Source organism: Thalassophryne amazonica, chromosome 12 (genome assembly GCF_902500255.1).
Source record: "Thalassophryne amazonica chromosome 12, fThaAma1.1, whole genome shotgun sequence".
In the NCBI taxonomy this organism is placed as follows: Eukaryota; Metazoa; Chordata; class Actinopteri; order Batrachoidiformes; family Batrachoididae; genus Thalassophryne; species Thalassophryne amazonica.
In genome coordinates this window covers 2,805,514-2,830,199 of record NC_047114.1, presented here as the reverse complement: position 1 = coordinate 2,830,199, position 24,686 = coordinate 2,805,514, and the positions used below count along the sequence as shown (strand labels likewise).

Below are 24,686 nucleotides of genomic sequence, written 5' to 3'. Positions count from 1 at the left end.
GTAGCTGCTACTGAGGAGCAGCTTGGAAGCAGGAACGTTTGTGCTCCTGCTATAAACCACGTCACATTATGCATCAATCATTTAAGTGCAATAAAGTTTTATGTGTATTTTATGTTGCATGTTTCTGCCCCTGTGTGTGTGTGTGTGCATGCATGACAGTCACCGTGGACTGGTGAGCTCCTTCCACCACCACACCGTCCTTGGTCCACTGGATGTGCGCTGCAGGTTTCGCCCCACGGGTCACACAGGTCAGGTTATATGGTGTCCCGGCCATCAGCAGGAGCTCCGGGGCACCGTCGACCACCGGGCCCTCAGGGGGGACTGCAGGACAGAGGGTCACACACACACACACACACACACACACACACACACACACACACACACACACACACACACACACACACACACACACACACACACACATATTTAACAAAACCTAGCAAAATCTTAGGGCCCCTTCACACTTAACACGAAAGACGTACAAACCGGAAGAAAATCCACAAACCATAAATGAAATGGTGAACCATGAAACATTCCAGCTGCTATCAGGAGGAACGTACGGTCAGACAGGGTTAGGGTTGCTGCGGTATCATGCACGCTTGTGTTTGCGCACACAAACACAGTGCGGGCACACGGAAAAGTCACACACACAGCAGCGGAGGGAAAAATTAATAAAACACCACAGTTCATAATACATAATTCCTGTTATAAATAGCGGATTTAGCCTCCGCCTAGACGTACACCAGGAAGTAATGAAATGATGTGGATTACTTTTCTCCCTTTTATGTTTTACATGAATTACCTGATGTGCTCAAGCCGGCCAGCTCCCGCGTCATGAAAAGCCGGCTCCTGTGTCATGAAGAGCTGGCCCCTGTGTCATGAAGAGCCGGCCCCTGTGTCATGAAGAGCCGGCCCTTGTGTCATGAAGAGCCGGCTCTGGTGTCATGAAGAGCCGGCCCCTGTGTCATGAAGAGCCGGCTCTGGTGTCATGAAGAGCCGGCCCCTGTGTCATGAAGAGCCGGCTCTGGTGTCATGAAGAGCCGGCTCTGGTGTCATGAAGAGCCGGCTCTGGTGTCATGAAGAGCTGGCCCCTGTGTCATGAAGAGCCGACCCCTGTGTCATGAAGAGCTGGCCCCTGTGTCATGAAGAGCCGGCCCCTGTGTCATGAAGAGCCGGCCCCTGTGTCATGAAGAGCCGGCTCTGGTGTCATGAAGAGCTGGCCCCTGTGTCATGAAGAGCCGGCTCTGGTGTCATGAAGAGCCGACCCCTGTGTCATGAAGAGCCGGCCCCTGTGTCATGAAGAGCCGGCTCTGGTGTCATGAAGAGCTGGCCCCTGTGTCATGAAGAGCCGACCCCTGTGTCACGAAGAGCCGGTTCCGGTGTCATGAAGAGCGACTCCTGTGTCCCGTGGCAGCTCACAGAACTAAAGGCTCAGTCTCTGTTGCTTTGTTCTGTGATTTTAATTTATTGTATAAATTATTATGTGTTTGTCTTGCATCTGTCTGATGTCTGTGCTTTTAAATTGACACCTTGCATGCACGGTCACGTCGTACTGACAGACAGCCTGCGGTCAGCTGACAGGCGCTGTATGTCCACAGCAAAGCGTATGAGCAAAGAGATCACACAAGAATGAGTTCACACCTTCACCCTTATTTTTTTGTTGAATTTCCACTCTTTCTTTTTATCATGTAAACTACAGTTTACATGGTGGAAGTGACATCAGCCAGCCAGGGGGATCGAATAAGCACGGGTAGGGCATTCGCTGTTTTTCGGCTGCTTGTGTGCGCGACTGGTTGTAGTGACAGGTTCACGAGGTGTTTGAGGCAGCTCCAATTTTTCACAAATGGCATGCAATTCCTCCTTCGTGCGCTAGTTGGCTTCAGTTGTGTTTTGTGTGAAGGGGCCCTCACAGATGCACACTTTCTCCTCCACAGATGTAATGTTTTTGCCAGCGTTTCATTCTTTGTTTATTTGTCTGTTTGCAGAATAACTCAAAAAGTGAACTGATGTCAGCAAAATTTGATGAACACTTAGTAAAAGTGTTCCATTGATCATATTCCCGTAAATAGGTGATTCAGTTTTGGAGGTGATCTTAATATTTTCTGGAATTGAGATCCAGGAGAATGTTTGTCACAGAGCAACATTTCATTCAAACGGTTGTGGGAGGATGTTGATGAGATTTTGGGAAGCAGATGTTTAAAATGCATGAAAATGAGAGATTTTATTCTGAATTTGAGCTGGAATATATTTTCTTGGTCCTGTGTGGCCATGGCACAGGAAAGGCACTCTGAAAGCCTTCTACTTTTTAATGATTTTTGTTTTTAAGATTGACTGAATGAATGAATTTTCCGATAATCACCGGCATGAACATCTGCTGTGGATCTCCTGTTGGTGGTCAGTTTTAAATTTTGGGGGGAAAACTTCTGACAGGTTTCTTTGTTGTAAACACTTGTATTGCGTGTTTCTAATAAAGCTGAATGATTTTCAGGTTCCCACATGTCTTCTGTGCAGTTTTACTTAGTAATGCGTTTTATCCTCTGCACTCTGGTCAGGTTTGATCATTCAACCTAATTCAATCTGTTCAATAAAACTGGACTCTGCAGTCAGAGTCTCAGATACGATAAGTGGAGGATTTGGGTTGTTCAGCTTTCGGACTTCGAGAACGTGTTTGGACTTCGTTTGTGTTCTGCCTGAAACCTCTGAAGACGTGGTTGATTTATTTCTGAATAAAATGTCCTCAAACTCACATTATACTGATAAAATGCTCAGATATAATTAATTTATTACACAAGTGTGAAATCATGGTTTTGTTTGTGCGCTGAGTGACTTTTGTATGATTGTTGTGCTGCATTCACATGAAGGTGGAAAAACCGTTACAGCGGTTTGGTCGGGTCCACAATGTACTTTTGTTGACTTTTATGGGGGTTTAAAAAAACTACACATTTTTGGAAAGTTTTCGTGAAAGAAAACATGTGACAGCTAAAGTCAAAGGTGTATGTTGGCAATGAAGAGAAAATAGGAAAAATGAAAAAGTTGAACATTTTGAACTTTCCACACTGTGTTGTTTGTGGCTGCAGCTCTCACACTAACCCTCTTAAACCAGTAGAACGCCAGATTTACAGATTTTCAGGCACCACATTGATTCCCGAAATCGTAAATAACCTCAAAACTCAAGAACATCAGCTTTATTCATAAAGATTTTGTTAAAGAAAGCATCCCGAAGGCTTGTCATCCTGTGAATATTCTGTACTGTATTCTGTACACACACCAATTAGCTAAACTGCAGGATTGTCTTACAGACATAAAGACATGGATGACCTCTAATTTCCTGCTTTTAAACTCAGATAAAACTGAAGTTATTGTACTTGGCCCCACAAATCTTAGAAACATGGTGTCTAACCAGATCCTTACTCTGGATGGCATTACCCTGACCTCTAGTAATACTGTGAGAAATCTTGGAGTCATTTTTGATCAGGATATGTCATTCAAAGCGCATATTAAACAAATATGTAGGACTGCTTTTTTGCATTTACGCAATATCTCTAAAATCAGAAAGGTCTTGTCTCAGAGTGATGCTGAAAAACTAATTCATGCATTTATTTCCTCTAGGCTGGACTATTGTAATTCATTATTATCAGGTTGTCCTAAAAGTTCCCTGAAAAGCCTTCAGTTGGTTCAAAATGCTGCAGCTAGAGTACTGACGGGGACTAGAAGGAGAGAGCATATCTCACCCATATTGGCCTCTCTTCATTGGCTTCCTGTTAATTCTAGAATAGAATTTAAAATTCTTCTTCTTACTTATAAGGTTTTGAATAATCAGGTCCCATCTTATCTTAGGGACCTCATAGTACCATATCACCCTAATAGAGTGCTTCGCTCTCAGACTGCAGGCTTACTTGTAGTTCCTAGGGTTTGTAAGAGTAGAATGGGAGGCAGAGCCTTCAGCTTTCAGGCTCCTCTCCTGTGGAACCAGCTCCCAATTCAGATCAGGGAGACAGACACCCTCTCTACTTTTAAGATTAGGCTTAAAACTTTCCTTTTTGCTAAAGCTTATAGTTAGGGCTGGATCAGGTGACCCTGAACCATCCTTTAGTTATGCTGCTATAGACTTAGACTGCTGGGGGGTTCCCATGATGCACTGTTTCTTTCTCTTTTTGCTCTGTATGCACCACTCTGCATTTAATCATTAGTGATCGATCTCTGCTCCCCTCCACAGCATGTCTTTTTCCTGGTTCTCTCCCTCAGCCCCAACCAGTCCCAGCAGAAGACTGCCCCTCCCTGAGCCTGGTTCTGCTGGAGGTTTCTTCCTGTTAAAAGGGAGTTTTTCCTTCCCACTGTAGCCAAGTGCTTGCTCACAGGGGGTCGTTTTGACCTTTGGGGTTTTACATAATTATTGTATGGCCTTGCCTTACAATATAAAGTGCCTTGGGGCAACTGTTTGTTGTGATTTGGCGCTATATAAAAAAATTGATTGATTGATTGATTGATTGATTGATTGATATCTTGACATCTTGACAGCCATTTCTGGAAGGGTGCTGCACACTTCTGGTGTTGGAAAGAGGCTCTAAACCTGATGTCTCAGCTTCTTGGCAATTGTGTAAAACAACTTTATTTTGATTGATTTTTAGGATCATGATTGAATTAAAGGTTATGGGTGCATTTTTCTGAAATGCATAAAAAGCTGGGAAATTTGAACAGTATGTCTGCATCTCAGCCATGGCTTTGTACACTTCTGGAAGTCTGATAGAGTAGCAACATTTGATGTGGTCTGAGTCCGTTTCACATTTGCATATTGTATTGAACATATGCATGTTCATTTGAGGTTTGCAGGCATTTTTGCCCACATGGTCTATTTATTTATGTTTTTACCCATGCACTTATTCCTATTAAGGGTCACGGGGGATGGAGGGGGAGTATTCCTCCAGTCCTTGGGTGAGAGGCAGGGAACAGCCTGGACAACCTGCCAGTCTCTCATGATACATTCATTTGACACGATTTGGATTTATCGTGTTTAAATGGATCATACTTGTCTTCTACAACAGAATTCTACAACTGTGCACGACTCCTGCAAGTGCACAAAGCTCTTGTCCAGACTTCTATTTTTTTGACCTGCACATTGTTAATTCACTCCTTTTTTCAGTACAAATAAAATGCTGAATGTCACCTTATTCTACCCCTGATGTGAACATGTGTCATTTCTGGACATTCTTTGATGTGATTCTCTTCTCAGGTCAGCAATAATCCAGTTTTGCAGAGACACAGATGAGCGGTCAGTCCACTTACTCAGCACGTTGAGTTTGGCTCTCCGGGAACGCAGCGCCGCTTCCGTGGCCTGACACTCGTACAGCGAGTCATCTGACAGCTCGGCGTGGGAGATCTCCAGGTTGTACTGACCGGTGTCCAGAGCGCGCAGCACACGGTACCTGGGCCAGGCTGCAGGAGAGAAAAACGCTCAAACAGTGGAGTCTCTGAAAGCTTTAGGGACTAATAAACTTATGAAACATCATCACAGCGAGGATTATCTACAAGCTAGAAACGCAAAAAAACATCAAGCTTTAATTACATGTCTTTGTCATAAGGGAGGAATCACTGTCACTTTATATATATATATATATATAAAAGTATTGCAAAAGTATTCAGCCCCTTTGTATTTCACGCATTTTAATTTGTTTATGGCATTTCAATTACAAAAGATAAATCAGGCTTCTCAATATAAAAATTTCTAAAATTATTTTCCTTAAACTCAAACTGAAAATAAATTTCAACAACTTGATATAAATTAATTAAAAATTTAAAAGCCAAGATGATGGGTTGCATAAGTAATCAGCCCCTTTGGTGTAATACCTGAAAATGATACGTTTAATTGGCAGTTTTCTTCAGACAAGTCAGGGGATGGATACATGAACATTTCCAGGTCACTGAATATGTCTTGAACTTTATTTACATCAGTTATGAGGAAATATAAACAGTATGACACTCAATTTCAATTCCATTCAATTTCAATTTAATTCCTTTATATTGCGCCAAATCATAACAGAGTTGCCTCAAGGCACTTCACACAGGTAAGGTCTAACCTTACCAACCCCCAGAGCAACAGTGGTAAGGAAAACCTCCCTCTGAGGAAGAAACCTCAAGCAGACCAGACTCAAAGGGGTGACCCTCTGCTTGGGCCATGATACAGACATAAATTACAGAAATAATTCACAGAACAATTCACGGACAAATATACAAGAATTGCTGTTGGTGCACAGGACAGGAGGATCACCAACACAAACACAACTCCCATCTCTGGATGGAGCTGCACCTTAAACAGAGAAAAAACAGAATCAGGCATCAGAAAGACAAAAAATACTGTAAAATTTGTCAGCATTAATCAACAAGAAAAACAGAAGAAATACTAAGGTGATCGCCGGCCGCTAGCCCTAAGCTTCACTAAAAGACCCAGAATTTAGGTAAAGTTGAGGCTGCGGCCCACTTCAATTACTAATAACATGAATTAAAAGAGTAAAAAGCGTAAAACAAAACTGCGTCTTAAGTCTGGACTTGAAAGTCTCCACAGAATTTGATTGTTTTATTGACGCAGGGAGATCATTCCACAGAACAGGGGCACGATAAGAGAAAGCTCTGTGACCCGCAGACTTTTTATTCACCCTAGGGACACAAAGTAGTCCTGCACCCTGAGAACGTAAAGCCCGGGCCGGTACGTAGGGTTTAATTAGGTCAACTAAGTAGGGAGGTGCCAGTCCGTGAACAATTTTATAGACTAGTAGCAGAACCTTAAAATCTGATCTCACTGGGACAGGAAGCCAGTGAAGAGACACCAAAATGGGTGTAATGTGGTCAAACTTTCTGCTTCCTGTCAAAAGTCTGGCTGCAGCATTTTGAACCAATTGGAGACCCAAAATGCTGGACTGTGGTAAACCAGAAAACAGAACATTGCAGTAGTCCAATCTAGAAGAGACAAACGCATGAATCAGGGTCTCAGCATCAGCCATAGACAGGATGGGACGAATCATCTCTATATTTCGCAGGTGTAAAAAAGCAGTTCCTCGTAATATATCTAATATATGTCTCTAACATGAAGCTAAGATATCAGGCAGTCTAGCTTTGAGTTCAGTTGTAGTTGAGAAGTTGATGTGTCGCCGCAATGATAAATAAGGTGGTTGTTCCACTAAACACAGCAGCAGAACTGTAAACCTAATAAGTGAGTGATCAGAGACCACCGATGCAAGAGGCATGATCTCAATATTTGTGACAGCAATACCACATGTGAGAACCAAATCCAGGGTATTTCCACTAATGTGCGTCAAGTCCTGAATGCATTGCTGAAATCCTAATGGATCCACAATTTCCATAAATGATTTGCAGAGGGGATCAGAAGGCTTATTTATATGAATGTTAAAGTCACCAATAATCAGAATGTTATCTGCACTCATTGACAAGTTAGAGATGAACTCACCAAATTTATCTAAGAATTCAGAGTATGGGCCAGGTGGCCTATAAACAGTAACAAAGTAATACAGCTGATTTTTATTCTTCTGACCTTGGCAATACGTAGCATTGTGGGCAGAATGGAGAATCAGATGTTCAAATGAGTTATATTTGTGACCCCAACAGGTAATAAGCTAAACCTATGTAAGATGCCTGGAAGTAGGTTTAGGTTTGAGACATACCACATGGGTTGTGGGTAGCAGACACAAAATATTTGATATTGCTGGATCAGCCAACGGGCCATCCACAATTTCAGTGTCATCCAGTGTAGTAATGGGTATTATGTTTGCAAAGCAAATCCCTCTGTGATTTTTATGGACATGTCTGCAGAAACAGGCCACAGTCTCAACGTGACGGATTTCCCTCCCTGCCACATAAACTGCACTATCACCATAGTGGATTTTCTGCACTTATTTCCCCGCTAAGCAAATGGATTCCACACCCACATTTGCAATAAGCCTTTCAAGGTTGAACTCTTTGGCTTCATGTTTGGAGGAAACCAGGCACCATCCCTACAATGAAGCATGGTGGTGGCAGCATCATGCGGTGGGGATGTTTTTCAGCAGCAGGAACTGGGAGACTAGTCACAATCGGCTCACCTCGGCTGGCGCCTAGCAGCTGACTTAGAACTGGTGCGGACCAGGGGAATCCGACTGTTTAATTAAAACAAAGCATCATCCCCCATCAAATGGTCCAGAATATTTTCCATCGTATCAGTATGAAGTTTGAAATTTTAGTATCGTGACAGCCCTCCCGTGGAGTCTGTCACTGCATTTTAGAGGCTACATACCAACATTTCTGACTTTTAAATGTAACTTTGTATCAATTTGCTGATCATTGTCTTTGATCAAACTGTCATTGATGTCTCTGTGTCATGTCGTCTCCCAGACGTACCTGTGTGTTTACCAGATAAATGTACTGTAAAAGCTCCTCTGATCTGGATAAAAACTGGATCATAATCTCAGAAAGAGAGAGAAGAAAGAAAAACACTATACTTCCATGAAAATGTCAAAGCTTTTTATCATAGTATTTATTTCAGGCTATTTGAGGACCTTTTTGTGAATGCATTAACCCGTGCACCTGCAGAATACAACAGCAGCTCCGTGTGCACAAACACAGAGCCCACAAAGGAAAGTGGAAGAGCATGTGTGCACACACACACAGTCTCAGTCCCAGAGATAAACAGCCGAAGGGTCTGCACACATATTGATCAAACATCATTACAAACGCTGCAATGCCACATCAGTTCCTGCAAGAGAACGTGTACAACTGCAGGCACTGTCGCACCAATTACTGCATCTTCTTCTTTTGCTCTGTTTGAACCGTCGCCTCGCAAAGACATAATCGAGTGTGACGTCCCACTAGGGGGCACTCGCAGACAAAGACATAATCGAGTGTGACGTCCCACTAGGGGGCACTCATTGATCCTCCGTGCCCAATCCCAACATGACATCATGGATTCACATGGCAAAGGCAGGCGGGCGGCTCGAGGTGCTACGGAGGGGACGCCGGGATGAGGGGGACAAAAGTATTAGTGGAGATTACATCATCCCCTCCAGCACCTCGCAGCATAGCAACCACAGAGGTGAAAACACCCCAGGGAGGAGGTGGAGGAGGAGGAGGAGGAGGAGGCGCAGGAGGGGGAGCAATGAATTCCCGCAGGAGTCGGTGTGTTTGCTTTCTGTGTCCATCTGTATTTGCACGCGACAAATATATGAGCCGTGCACTTTCTATCAATCTCAACAGACAAATGTGTTCAAAATGTGCAGATGATTGTGCACGGTTCGCTCATGTACGCATGTGGGTGTGCGTAGTGCAGGTACGTCTGAGCACCCACGTGCAGTCATCAACAGTTGTGTTAAATCGTACGTGGTACATAGCAACAATGTCTTACTGGTCATATCCCGTCAGGCCACGCCTCTGATGGCGAGATGATGCTGTACGTACGTTTGAACGGCCCGCGCAGTAAAATGCTGCATCTTTCTGCACTGATACATCTTGGATTATTTCAATAAGTGAAGGAAGATACTGATGATGTACAAGGACTGCGCTGAGAACCCGTCGCACACATGGACGAACAAACATGTTAAAATTTAGTGTTTGTTGCAAAAAGTTTGAAGGACAAAGAGCGTCACCAACAAGAGAGGAAAGGAGAGGGAGGGGGGAGAAACAACGATGGGAACAAAGAGGAGCAACAGTGTCGGCATGTGATGACATCGATAACAACAAATGACTTTTGAGTTTTATTTTGAAAGGATGTTAAGTAAGTAAGTAAGCTTTATTTATAAAGAGCCTTTCACAGACCAGGGTCACAAAGCGCTGCACATGGCATACAAAAATAATCTAAAAATAACATACAAAAACAATAAAATACAATATTAGGCTAAAAAGCTAACTTAAAGAAATGCGTCTTTAGTTGCCTTCTAAAAGTATCTATACAGTCCAGAGAACGAAGGGCACAGGGAAGCTCATTCCAGAGGCTAGGTGCCACCGCTTTAAAAGATCTGTCCCCGCGAGTTTTAAAACGGGTCCAAGGAACCATCAACAGGTTCTGATTGGACGACCTGAGGCTCCTGGAGGAAGCATAAGGCTGGATCAGGTCCCTGATGTACTCCGGTGCCTGTCCATGCAGAGCTCTAAAAGTCAATACCAGGATTTTGTAATGAATCCTGTAGGAGACAGGCAGCCAATGCAAAGTATTAAGGATAGGAGTAATATGGTCCCTCCTGCAGGTGCGGGTAAGCAGGCGCGCAGCAGAATTTTGCACAACCTGCAGGCGGGCCAACTCCTTCTTATTCAGACAGGTGAAAAGACTGTTACAATAATCCAAACACGATGAGACGAACGCATGTTGGACGAATGTTGAGTGATAGAAGCTGACCTTTGCTGAACCAGTAATTTAAAACGAGCTGAATGTGTTTCGTGACACAAGTCGGATGATCGCTTACATGATTTGGATCTAATATTCTTGAGACAAAGTAAAAATGCCAAAATGTTTTTTTTTATTTGATTTTTTTACTCTGTTTTCCTGAAGTTTTAGAGATTTGATTTGATTATGTGACAATTATTGACAGATTAATGAAAATTGGGTCCTTTGCTAAGGGCTATCCGGTCCCTGTACGACCGCAGCAGGAGCTTGGTTCACGTTAGTGGTAGTAAGTCAAACCTGTTTCCAGTGCACGTTGGCCTCCGCCAGAGCTGCCCTTTGTCACCGGTTCTGTTCATTATTTTTATGGACAGAATTTCTAGGTGCAGCCAGGGTGTAGAGGGGTTCTGGTTTGGGAACCACAGAATCTCGTCTCTGCTGTTTGCAGACGATGTGGTTCTGTTGGCTTCGTCAAATCAGGACCTTCAGTGTGCAGTGCGGCAGTTTGCAGCCGAGTGTGAGGCGTCCGGGATGAAAATCAGCACCTCCAAATCCGAGGTCAAGGTTCTCAACTGGAAAAAGGTGCTTTGCCCTCTTCAGGTCGGTGGAGTGTCCTTGCCTCAAGTGGAGGAGTTTAAGTATCTCGGGGTCTTGTTCACAAGTGAGGGACGGATGGAGCGTGAGATCGATAGACGGATCGGTGCAGCGTCTGCAGTGATGCGGTCGCTGTATCGGACCGTCGTGGTGAAGAGAGAGCTGAGTAGGGGGGCAAAGCTCTTGATTTACCTATTGATCTACGTTCCGATCCTCACCTATGGTCATGAGATTTGGCTCATGACCGAAAGAACGAGATTGAGGGTACAAGTGGCCGAGATGAGTTTCCTCCGCAGGCTGGCTGGGCGCTCCCTTAGAGATAGGGTGAGGAGCTCGGTCACTCGGGAGGAGTGGAGCCGCTGCTCCTCCACGTCGAAAGGAGTCAGTTGAGGTGGCTTGGGCATCTTTTCCGGATGCCCCCTGGATGCCTCGCTGGAGAGGTGTTCCGGGCACGTCCCATTGGGAGGAGGCCCCGGGGAAGACCCAGGACACGCTGGAAGGATTACATCTCTCGGCTGGCTTGGGAACGCCTTGGGGTTCCCCCGGAGGAGCTGGGGGAGGTGTGTGTGGATCGGGAGGTCTGGGCGGCTTTGCTTGAGCTGCTGCCCCCGCGACCCGACTCCGGATAGCGGAAGAAAATGGATGGATGGATGGATGAAAATTAGTTGGTTGCAGAATTGGTGCTAAATGTCTGTTTTGATTGATTATCATATTACTTGCTGCAGAAGCCAAAGGAATTGACTTTTTGTTAGAGCCCCACTGATACATAAGTTGACCAGTAATACTGGCTGATATGAGCCTTTTACAAGCATATCTGCATCTGCATAATTTTTGCTGATATGAAAACTTATTTTAGGAAATAATGCAGAAAAACATTTTGTCTGTTGGAAATGGTGCCATTACATAGTTTCTCCAGCAGTAGGCACTCCCAGGGCATTGTTTGTCAAGCATGGCTTGGACCCCTATCAGTCCTCAGTCACATTAACTCCAGGAGACAGAGGTAAAGTGACTGGTGCCTTACAGCAATAAGACACCAGTGGTCACTATTATGCCAGCTGGGCGGGACCAAAATAGATTAGAAGTATATGCAAATGGTGAGTGATGCGACATGGTGACTGCCAATCAAAGTGAAGGCAGTGTGACATACAGTGATTGGCTATTGGTTATATTTATAGTTATATATAAAGAAGTTCAAACTGAAAAATATCAAACTTCAGTTCTGTTTGTTTGTTATAAGCTCTAAATCTGAGGCCATGGTTATCAGCAGGAAACAGATGGATTTCCTACTCCGGGTAGGAAATATGGTCTTGCCCCACCTGAAGGAGTTCAAGTACCTTGGGGTCTTGTTCACGAGGGAGGGGATGATGGAGTGTGAGACTGACCAGAGAATCGGTGCAGCAGGGGCGGTGTTGCATTCACTCTACCGTACCATTGTGATGAAAAGGGAGCTGAGCCAAAAGATGAAGCTCTCGATCTACTGGTTAATCTTCATTTCTACTCTCACCTATGGTCATGAAGGTTGGGTCATGACCGAAAGAACTAGATCGCGGGTACAAGCGGTTGAAATGAGCTTCCTTAGGAGGGTGGCTGGTGTCTCCCTTAGAGACAGGGTGAGAAGCTCGGTCATCCGTGGGGAGCTCAGAGTAGAGCCGGTGCTCCTTCGCGTTGAAAGGAGCCAGCTGAGGTAGATTGGGGATGTAGTAAGGATGCCCCCTGGGTGCCTCCCTAGGGAGGTGTTCCAGGCACGTCCATCTGGGAGGACACCCCGGGGAAGACCCAGGACGGGAACGACTCAGGATCCCCCAGTCAGAGGTGGTCAATGTGGCACGGGAAAGGGAAGTGTGGAGTCCCTTGCTGGAGCTGTTGCCCCCACGACCCGATCCGAGAAAAGCGGTTGAAGATAAGCGGTTGAAGAAGAGTGATGAGAACAAGTGTTATAAGGGTTTGACCAAGAAATGTCCAGAATTATTCCCATTGTTTAAATGTCGGCCCTGAACAAATTAATATTGATCAGGCTCAACTTTTAATCACGATAGTATTGTGCTACAAATTATTTGACCAGTAGATGTCAGTATGACAGAGCTGCTGCAGCGACACCACACACAGCAGACTGAAGAAGGAGACATTATGGCCCAGTCACACAGCACTTAACGAAGGGTGAGGAAGGCCTGACGAAATAAGAAATCTGGACTTGACTGTCGTTGACTGTCGTTGACATCGTTTAACCTTCGCGCAGCTTCATTCCTGCAGCTGGCGCTTCGTCAGGATTTTTAAGCTGTTGAAAAATTTGAACGAAGGGCAACGAAAACTTCAGTTCGTCTGTGTTTCGTTTTGCTTTTGTTCTTGACGTTTTTTAAGCGTTTGTGTAGTTTTTGTAACGTTATTGTTTAATTTGACTTTGTTGGAGCAGCTGAACATTTTCACACAGTGCAGAAGCCGGTTTCTGAGCGCTGAGGCTGCTGCTGCGTTCATGTACCGTCAGAAATTACAGGATAAACTCAGCCTGCTTGCTTGGATTTTTTTTTATCTGTGTGGGGGGGCAGCTTCAATGGGCTCAAGCACCTTATATAGGCCAGAATTAATCTTTTGTGTGGATATAATTATTTATTTTGCCACAAGCAACTGTTGAATTTGAAACAACGAAAAAGTTGTGTAATTTCCGACGGTACTTGAATGCAGCATCAGCGGCAGCAGCAGCTCCTCCGTGCGCTTATTATTTTGTATTAAATATAACAATCTGAGTGTAGGAATGATAATCCAGTCCTTCTGTACATGTGGCAACAGGCAGATGAATCAACATGATGATATAAAGAGCTGTTCTGGAAGGAAGAATTCACGTTGTGGATCAGTGATCAACTGGTGGAAATAACCGCACGTGTCAATGCGCGCGTTCACACGCACTGATTAATTTACTGCTCTGATATATTCAATCATCTTTATACTTATATTTATATTTATTCTCCCTTTTGACAGTTTTCTGTTATAAATCAATATATATGTCTTAGAACATAATACAGTGATACAGCAGTGACCACGGAACACTTTTTTTTTTTTTTTAATTGGAGCACGACGGAGTGCGCATCGTGTCGACAAACAGTGTGGATTCTGATGATGATGGAGATGATCCCTCTTTTGTTCTGGTCAAGGAACCAAAGCAGGTGGTCCATCGACATCTCCACAGATTCTGTTTGCAGTTTCTCCAGGACTCAGGCGCTATGAGCTCCGTTCCAGCGCCAAGTGCTGGAGCAGACCAGCTGTGGCTCCAGGCGCATTTCGTCAAGATCGTGAGCTTCGGTTTTGTTAAGTTCCTCTTTTGTTCCTTTTGCGCTCTTGCTTCGCAGACTGTTTGATGATAAAAGCTCTTTCGTCCACCTTTTCTCAACAAATTGTAACATTTTTTACTTTTTCCCTTCGTTCAGGAATCGTCATGTGCCGTGTGACTGGGCCTTTAGTAAGACCATCACTATCAAAGATTTCACTGAATGACTTCGCTTTGATACTGAAAAGAAACCGTTTAATCTCGTGTTATCTAACACCACTCTGACAGTTTGTTTTTTCTTTGACCAACTTGGACTTTTTCAAAAATAAAAACAAACCGCTGTGTCGTGGCTCGCTGTCCTTTTGACTCCGCCGTATGTGCGAGCGAGGTGATACAGACTGCTGCTCGTGACACTGTTGGATTGAATGCAAGCTTCAGATGATGTTTGAATTCATGTCAGGTGATGTGTAAGGACGTTGTTGATAAACAGCATGAATTTATCTGGAGAGATTCTGCGCCTCAGGTCGATACAGTTTTCCTTTTTTATCAGTTTTCTCAGTTTTTCCCTGTTTTTTTTTTTTAATGCTGGTCAAATAAATGTGCCCACGCACCACAATAATGTTAAAACCATAAAACGAGTTTGTGCCCAACCAAGGAAAAAAAAAACACCTTTTTCTCTGTGAGACCTGACAGCCAAATCTGGGAGTCGGGTTCGTCTGTGTGTTGTCAGGCACATGCCTGAATTGGGTCGCCCACAGGTTTCTACTAGACATAAGTGCTTGCTGTAAACACTGTGGTCTTTAGTCTTTGGTTTGTTTGCTGGCTGTGGTCCAGGACGTGCAGCTGTTTTAAGTCTTCTGTGCACAGAAAAGTGTCAGATTTTTCTCTTTTGTGCTTAAAACCCTTCGTTGGAGTTTTGAAGCTGTGACCCTCCTCGCTTTGGGTTGCGTGACGCCTCCCCGGTATTGAGGCTCATTCTTGTGCTGCAGTCACAGTCAGTCGCTGTCAGTGTGCGTGTCGCCTCTGAATGGAAGTGCGACTGTGCGCCTGCTTTTGTCAGCACTGTGAGGGATTTCCTCTAATTCAGTGTGATATACAGGACTCGTTTTTTGCACAGACTGCCACTCACACGCTTTTTGGCTCTTAACTCACTCTCTCTGTGTGCTGCACTCATTCCCTTAATGTTAAAAAAGTCGACACTTTTTCAGCCGTAACATCTTTTGTCAGGGTTCTTAGAGTCAAAATGAAAGCCGGAGCTGGAGCCGAGTTATTCCTCCGTTCTCACTTCACTCTGATCTCGGAGGCTCACTGAGGTTTTTCCGTTCCCTTTGCAGGATTTTCTTGCGCCTCCTCACCTCGCAGACCCTCTCCGACACCGAGGGCCAGGCCGTCTTTGGTCCACTGGACGATGCCGCTGTAGTTGAAGACCACGCAGGACAGCACCACCCGTTCTCCCAGCACCACCGACTGGTCCGCGGGCTCCTGGGAGAAGCGGACGCTCCACACTGCAGCAGAGAGGGACACAGAGAGGGAAAATCAGTTTTGAGTTGACTTCATTGTGAGCTTGCCATGGACTGCCATCTTTTATTGCACCGTATCGATCTCTACAGTCCCTCTCTGGACTTATTGACCCGCGCTGCTCTGGTGATTTGTTCTGCATTTTTTATAGGTTCTGCGGTGCTTTTATGGTCTTTTTTTATGAAGAGTTTTATTCTGTGTACAGCTGTGAGCGTGCTAAGATAAACCCTGTCTGCACATCAAATTTTTCTTGAATAAAAGCAAAGTTGAGATGTTAGCAGCCCGTGGTCCAGTACCGGCCCGTGGTCCAGTACCGGCCCGTGGTCCAGTACCGGCCCGTGGTCCAGTACCGGCCCGTGGTCCAGTACCGGCCCGTGGTCCAGCACCGGCCCGTGGTCCAGTACCGGCCCGTGGTCCAGTACCTGCGTGTGTGCCAGCTGCAGGCCGTAGCGCTGCAACTGATGAGTGTTTCAAGCACAGTTACCCCTTATTAATTTTCAATTAGTTAACTGTTTGCTCATTAAAATTTTTGAAAATATGAATCATAAATATAGCTGCATGTGGCGACTGAGGGGTCTGAACTCTCTTCACATGATTCAACCCATGAATAAGACCCTCCTGCAAAGCTCCCCGTGACCCCACTTTAACTACCTCTCTGTGCTACAACACTATCATTAATGGCTACTTTCAGTTGATGTTGATAAAGTCTGCTGTGGTGTTACAGCGCCCCCACGAGGAAAAACCTTCAAAGATTCTTTCAACAACTTTGGTTGAATTGGTTAAAACATCAGACATCCCACACGTGGTGCAGATTACTGATAAACTGTTGAAGGAATAGCAAAAAAAAAAAAACAGGTTATCAAACAATTTAAAATGGCCAATGATTTCGAGGCTGAAGTAGGTGGGACCTATATGGTTAGATGCAGAATCTTCTATGGAATACAGATCCACTGAAATTTTTATTTTATGCCTCTGGTTCCAGAAGTTATTCCCAAAAGGATATTATAGTGGATGTAGTGCCCCCATCAGGTCAGCTAATATATCACTTTTTGCAAATGTCCATAGTGAACATGTCCACCAAGTTTGGCATCAAAAGAGTAATTCATTCATGAATGATAGCACATTTCGTCAATTAAGTCACGCCAGCTGAAATTTGGCAACCAGCTGTGGTAACCAGGGTGTCGAAACAGGGAGAATAAGAAGAGAAGGTTTCCAGGGGCCCATGACTGACAGGGGCTCAGAGAGGCCCCTAATACAATTATAATACAGACAAAATGATATGGAGGGTGGCCCAGTAAGATTTCTTTTCTTGGGGCCCAAAATCCCTGGTGGCAACACAAGAAAAAATATGAAAAATCCATCAAAAAACTTTTACTTGGCTCGGTTCAAACATTTTATGTGCCAAGTTTTGTGACAGATTCGCAAAAAAATTCAAAAGGGCTGAAAAATTTGAAAAGAGACAAATTTACAATCCAGGTAAGAATTAAGATTTTTGTCCCAATGCTCGAGAAGTTATTGGCAAAAAGAGACGTTGGTGATTACAGAATGGTTATAGTGCCCCCATCGGGTCATTCCAGGTAACAAATTTTTCCAAGAACTTCATAATGATCTTGTCTTGGAATTCATTCATGAGCTGTAACAGATTTAGTGATAAAAGACACACCCACTCATCTTTGCTCACCAATTGTTGCAAAAGAGTAAAATATTTGAAAAATCCAACAATAACTTTTGTGTTGTTTGGTTCAAACATTCTACATGACACATTTTCTGATGACTAGGCAAAAAATGTAAGAGGTGTTGTTTAAAAAAAACACTTTTTCAAACTATTCAAAATGGCAAAAAATGCCCTCGGCAAAAGTAGGCGTGGCTAGTGTTGGTAATTGCAAGGCTCTTAAAAAAATGTAAATGTCAAAAAATTCTATGTGTTACAATTCAGAAGTAGTTAGCCAAAAGGTAAATGTGGTTATTATAGTGCCACCGTGTGGTTGATAATTGTAATTTTTTCCTTGGGTAGTGGGTGCCTTGTGGAAGGTACACAACAAGCTTCTTTGTCATAACTTTTACAGTCTGTGAGCAAAAAATTGTAATAGAGGAGAGTAGGAATATTTCAAAATGGCTGCAAAGTTACAAAGTGAATGTAGGCGGAGCCAACATGACTGGATGTGCCTTAGCACAAGGTACACCTGAACAAAAGAATCGTGATTCGACGATGTAGGGTTCAGTAGTTATTGCCAAAAGTCTATTGCGGTGGTTGTAGTGCCTCCATCAGGTCACTTAAGGCATCACTTTTTGAAGAAGGCCATACGGATCACATCCTCCATATCCATATTGATCACATCCTCCATATCCATACTGATCACATCCTCCATATCCATATTGATCACATCCTCCATATCCATACTGATCACATCCTCCATATCCATATTGATCACATCCTCCATATCCATACGGATCACATCCTCCATATCCATATTGATCACATCCTCCATATCCATACTGATCACATCCTCCATATCCATACTGATCACATCCTCCATATCCATATTGATCACATCCTCCATATCCATATTGATCACATCCTCCATATCCATACGGATCACATCCTCCATATCCATATTGATCACATCCTCCATATCCATACTGATCACATCCTCCATATCCATATTGATCACATCCTCCATATCCATATTGATCACATCCTCCATATCCATACGGATCACATCCTCCATATCCATACGGATCACATCCTCCATATCCATATTGATCACATCCTCCATATCCATACTGATCACATCCTCCATATCCATACGGATCACATCCTCCATATCCATATTGATCACATCCTCCATATCCATACTGATCACATCCTCCATATCCATATTGATCACATCCTCCATATCCATACGGATCACATCCTCCATATCCATATTGATCACATCCTCCATATCCATATTGATCACATCCTCCATATCCATACGGATCACATCCTCCATATCCATATTGATCACATCCTCCATATCCATATTGATCACATCCTCCATATCCATACTGATCACATCCTCCATATCCATATTGATCACATCCTCCATATCCATATTGATCACATCCTCCATATCCATACGGATCACATCCTCCATATCCATATTGATCACATCCTCCATATCCATACTGATCACATCCTCCATATCCATATTGATCACATCCTCCATATCCATACTGATCACATCCTCCATATCCATATTGATCACATCCTCCATATCCATACGGATCACATCCTCCATATCCATACTGATCACATCCTCCATATCCATATTGATCACATCCTCCATATCCATATTGATCACATCCTCCATATCCATACGGATCACATCCTCCATATCCATATTGATCACATCCTCCATATCCATATTGATCACATCCTCCATATCCATACTGATCACATCCTCCATATCCATATTGATCACATCCTCCATATCCATATTGATCACATCCTCCATATCCATACTGATCACATCCTCCATATCCATACGGATCACATCCTCCATATCCATATTGATCACATCCTCCATATCCATATTGATCACATCCTCCATATCCATACGGATCACATCCTCCATATCCATACTGATCACATCCTCCATATCCATATTGATCACATCCTCCATATCCATACGGATCACATCCTCCATATCCATACTGATCACATCCTCCATATCCATACTGATCACATCCTCCATATCCATATTGATCACATCCTCCATATCCATACGGATCACATCCTCCATATCCATATTGATCACATCCTCCATATCCATACTGATCACATCCTCCATATCCATATTGATCACATCCTCCATATCCATACGGATCACATCCTCCATATCCATACTGATCACATCCTCCATATCCATATTGATCACATCCTCCATATCCATACTGATCACATCCTCCATATCCATATTGATCACATCCTCCATATCCATACTGATCACATCCTCCATATCCATATTGATCACATCCTCCATATCCATACGGATCACATCCTCCATATCCATATTGATCACATCCTCCATATCCATACTGATCACATCCTCCATATCCATACTGATCACATCCTCCATATCCATATTGATCACATCCTCCATATCCATATTGATCACATCCTCCATATCCATATTGATCACATCCTCCATATCCATACTGATCACATCCTCCATATCCATATTGATCACATCCTCCATATCCATACGGATCACATCCTCCATATCCATATTGATCACATCCTCCATATCCATACTGATCACATCCTCCATATCCATATTGATCACATCCTCCATATCCATACGGATCACATCCTCCATATCCATACTGATCACATCCTCCATATCCATACTGATCACATCCTCCATATCCATATTGATCACATCCTCCATATCCATACAGATCACATCCTCCATATCCATATTGATCACATCCTCCATATCCATACTGATCACATCCTCCATATCCATATTGATCACATCCTCCATATCCATACGGATCACATCCTCCATATCCATATTGATCACATCCTCCATATCCATACTGATCACATCCTCCATATCCATATTGATCACATCCTCCATATCCATACGGATCACATCCTCCATATCCATACTGATCACATCCTCCATATCCATACTGATCACATCCTCCATATCCATATTGATCACATCCTCCATATCCATACGGATCACATCCTCCATATCCATATTGATCACATCCTCCATATCCATACTGATCACATCCTCCATATCCATACTGATCACATCCTCCATATCCATATTGATCACATCCTCCATATCCATACTGATCACATCCTCCATATCCATATTGATCACATCCTCCATATCCATACGGATCACATCCTCCATATCCATACTGATCACATCCTCCATATCCATATTGATCACATCCTCCATATCCATATTGATCACATCCTCCATATCCATACGGATCACATCCTCCATATCCATATTGATCACATCCTCCATATCCATACGGATCACATCCTCCATATCCATACTGATCACATCCTCCATATCCATACGGATCACATCCTCCATATCCATATTGATCACATCCTCCATATCCATACGGATCACATCCTCCATATCCATATTGATCACATCCTCCATATCCATATTGATCACATCCTCCATATCCATACGGATCACATCCTCCATATCCATATTGATCACATCCTCCATATCCATACGGATCACATCCTCCATATCCATACTGATCACATCCTCCATATCCATATTGATCACATCCTCCATATCCATATTGATCACATCCTCCATATCCATACTGATCACATCCTCCATATCCATATTGATCACATCCTCCATATCCATACTGATCACATCCTCCATATCCATACTGATCACATCCTCCATATCCATATTGATCACATCCTCCATATCCATATTGATCACATCCTCCATATCCATACTGATCACATCCTCCATATCCATACTGATCACATCCTCCATATCCATATTGATCACATCCTCCATATCCATATTGATCACATCCTCCATATCCATACTGATCACATCCTCCATATCCATATTGATCACATCCTCCATATCCATATTGATCACATCCTCCATATCCATACTGATCACATCCTCCATATCCATACTGATCACATCCTCCATATCCATACTGATCACATCCTCCATATCCATATTGATCACATCCTCCATATCCATACTGATCACATCCTCCATATCCATACAGATCACATCCTCCATATCCATACGGATCACATCCTCCATATCCATACTGATCACATCCTCCATATCCATACTGATCACATCCTCCATATCCATATTGATCACATCCTCCATATCCATACGGATCACATCCTCCATATCCATACGGATCACATCCTCCATATCCATACTGATCACATCCTCCATATCCATACTGATCACATCCTCCATATCCATACAGATCACATCCTCCATATCCATATTGATCACATCCTCCATATCCATACTGATCACATCCTCCATATCCATACAGATCACATCCTCCATATCCATATTGATCACATCCTCCATATCCATACTGATCACATCCTCCATATCCATATTGATCACATCCTCCATATCCATACTGATCACATCCTCCATATCCATACGGATCACATCCTCCATATCCATATTGATCACATCCTCCATATCCATATTGATCACATCCTCCATATCCATACGGATCACATCCTCCATATCCATATTGATCACATCCTCCATATCCATACAGATCACATCCTCCATATCCATATTGATCACATCCTCCATATCCATACGGATCACATCCTCCATATCCATACTGATCACATCCTCCATATCCATATTGATCACATCCTCCATATCCATATTGATCACATCCTCCATATCCATACTGATCACATCCTCCATATCCATATTGATCACATCCTCCATATCCATACTGATCACATCCTCCATATCCATATTGATCACATCCTCCATATCCATATTGATCACATCCTCCATATCCATACGGATCACATCCTCCATATCCATATTGATCACATCCTCCATATCCATACTGATCACATCCTCCATATCCATATTGATCACATCCTCCATATCCATACTGATCACATCCTCCATATCCATACGGATCACATCCTCCATATCCATATTGATCACATCCTCCATATCCATACTGATCACATCCTCCATATCCATACAGATCACATCCTCCATATCCATATTGATCACATCCTCCATATCCATATTGATCACATCCTCCATATCCATACGGATCACATCCTCCATATCCATATTGATCACATCCTCCATATCCATACGGATCACATCCTCCATATCCATATTGATCACATCCTCCATATCCATACGGATCACATCCTCCATATCCATACTGATCACATCCTCCATATCCATATTGATCACATCCTCCATATCCATATTGATCACATCCTCCATATCCATACTGATCACATCCTCCATATCCATATTGATCACATCCTCCATATCCATACTGATCACATCCTCCATATCCATATTGATCACATCCTCCATATCCATACGGATCACATCCTCCATATCCATATTGATCACATCCTCCATATCCATACGGATCACATCCTCCATATCCATATTGATCACATCCTCCATATCCATATTGATCACATCCTCCATATCCATACTGATCACATCCTCCATATCCATATTGATCACATCCTCCATATCCATACTGATCACATCCTCCATATCCATACGGATCACATCCTCCATATCCATATTGATCACATCCTCCATATCCATACTGATCACATCCTCCATATCCATATTGATCACATCCTCCATATCCATACTGATCACATCCTCCATATCCATATTGATCACATCCTCCATATCCATATTGATCACATCCTCCATATCCATATTGATCACATCCTCCATATCCATACTGATCACATCCTCCATATCCATATTGATCACATCCTCCATATCCATACTGATCACATCCTCCATATCCATATTGATCACATCCTCCATATCCATACGGATCACATCCTCCATATCCATACTGATCACATCCTCCATATCCATATGGATCACATCCTCCATATCCATACTGATCACATCCTCCATATCCATACTGATCACATCTTCCAAGTAAGTCCTTCATGAACTAGACCACATTTAGTGAATCGGGCCACACCCACTCAACTTTGGCAACTAATAGCAGCAAAACGGAACAAAAGATCAAACAGCCGTGCAGTAAGTTTGTGCGACTCAGTCCAACATGCTATGTGCCAAATTTGATGTAGATTGAACAAAAACTGTGGGAGGAGCAGGGAAAAATAGATTTTCAAACTACTCAAAATGGCAAACAAATTATTATTTTTATGCAAATAGATGCAGAGAAAAGAACCCAAAGAATCGAACAAAACAAGAAGTTTGATTGTATGACTCACGTTTCAGAAGTTATTAGCCTAAACGTAAAAGTAGTTATTATAGCACCACCATGAGGATGATGATGGTAATTTTTTAATCTGAGTAGCGATGGTGATTTCAGACTTGCAAAGTTTGGTTTTTCTAACCCTTGCAGTTTCTGACCTACAGATACTTTCAAGGGAGAAAAAGAACAACAATGATAGTCTTTAAAATTTCCATAGGGGGCATCGTCCCTGTGGGGCTTGGACCCCTAAAAATGACCAAACTTAATTTTTAGAGTTTAAAATCTACAATCTGCATTTTTTTTTTTAAATCGAGTATCAAATGATTTGAAATGGAAATGAAGGTTTTTCATTGATCAATTACTCAAACGGTTAATCTTTCATCAAAATAGTTGTTTGTTTTCCAGTCAGGTGAATTTTGATAAAGTTCAGTACCTGTCAGGGGCGTAACAAGAAGATATCAGGGCCCAAATGTGGGATTGTCAAGGCGGGCCCCCTGACCAGACTGCATGGTGACGTAACATCAAAACATCAACAGCAAACATCAACACCACAACAAATAAAAACAAGAGTCATCAGAAGATGACGTGCCCCCCCGTCTCCACAAGTCAGTAATACAAAGTAGGACCCAGTGCTGGCAAATGAAAGAGCCTGGTAGCGAAAGCAGTGTTTGACTAGATGCTTTGGTGTAGGACGGCATAAGTCCCTTTTCTCTGGTTTATAAATTAATAAACTATCAAATGACAAGGATCTATTTTGGGCATTATATAAAACAAATAATGAATGGCTTTTTAATACATGTAATGGAAAGAATATTTCATGATAGTGAAAGATGGAACATTCCTTCTTTCATCTCATGAAATATGAATAAATAATAATAAATTCATTATTATATGGCTGCAACGCTACAAGCCCTCTGATTGGCTAATTACCAGTCGGATATTTTCCCACAT

At 43.0% G+C, this 24,686-nt stretch overlaps 1 protein-coding gene across 1 annotated transcript in view; it reads right to left on the bottom strand.

The window, feature by feature from the left end:
* The window catches only part of kirrel1b (kirre like nephrin family adhesion molecule 1b), a 258,724-nt gene that overhangs the window by 92,920 nt on the left and 141,118 nt on the right, over positions 1–24,686 (bottom strand). The window contains exons 2-4 of the mRNA XM_034183743.1: positions 15,566–15,715; positions 5,284–5,433; positions 164–321 (exon numbers count right to left, since the gene is read on the bottom strand). Coding sequence (XP_034039634.1) covers positions 164–321; positions 5,284–5,433; positions 15,566–15,715 — 458 coding nt within the window. The remainder of the gene's footprint in view (positions 1–163; positions 322–5,283; positions 5,434–15,565; positions 15,716–24,686) is intronic.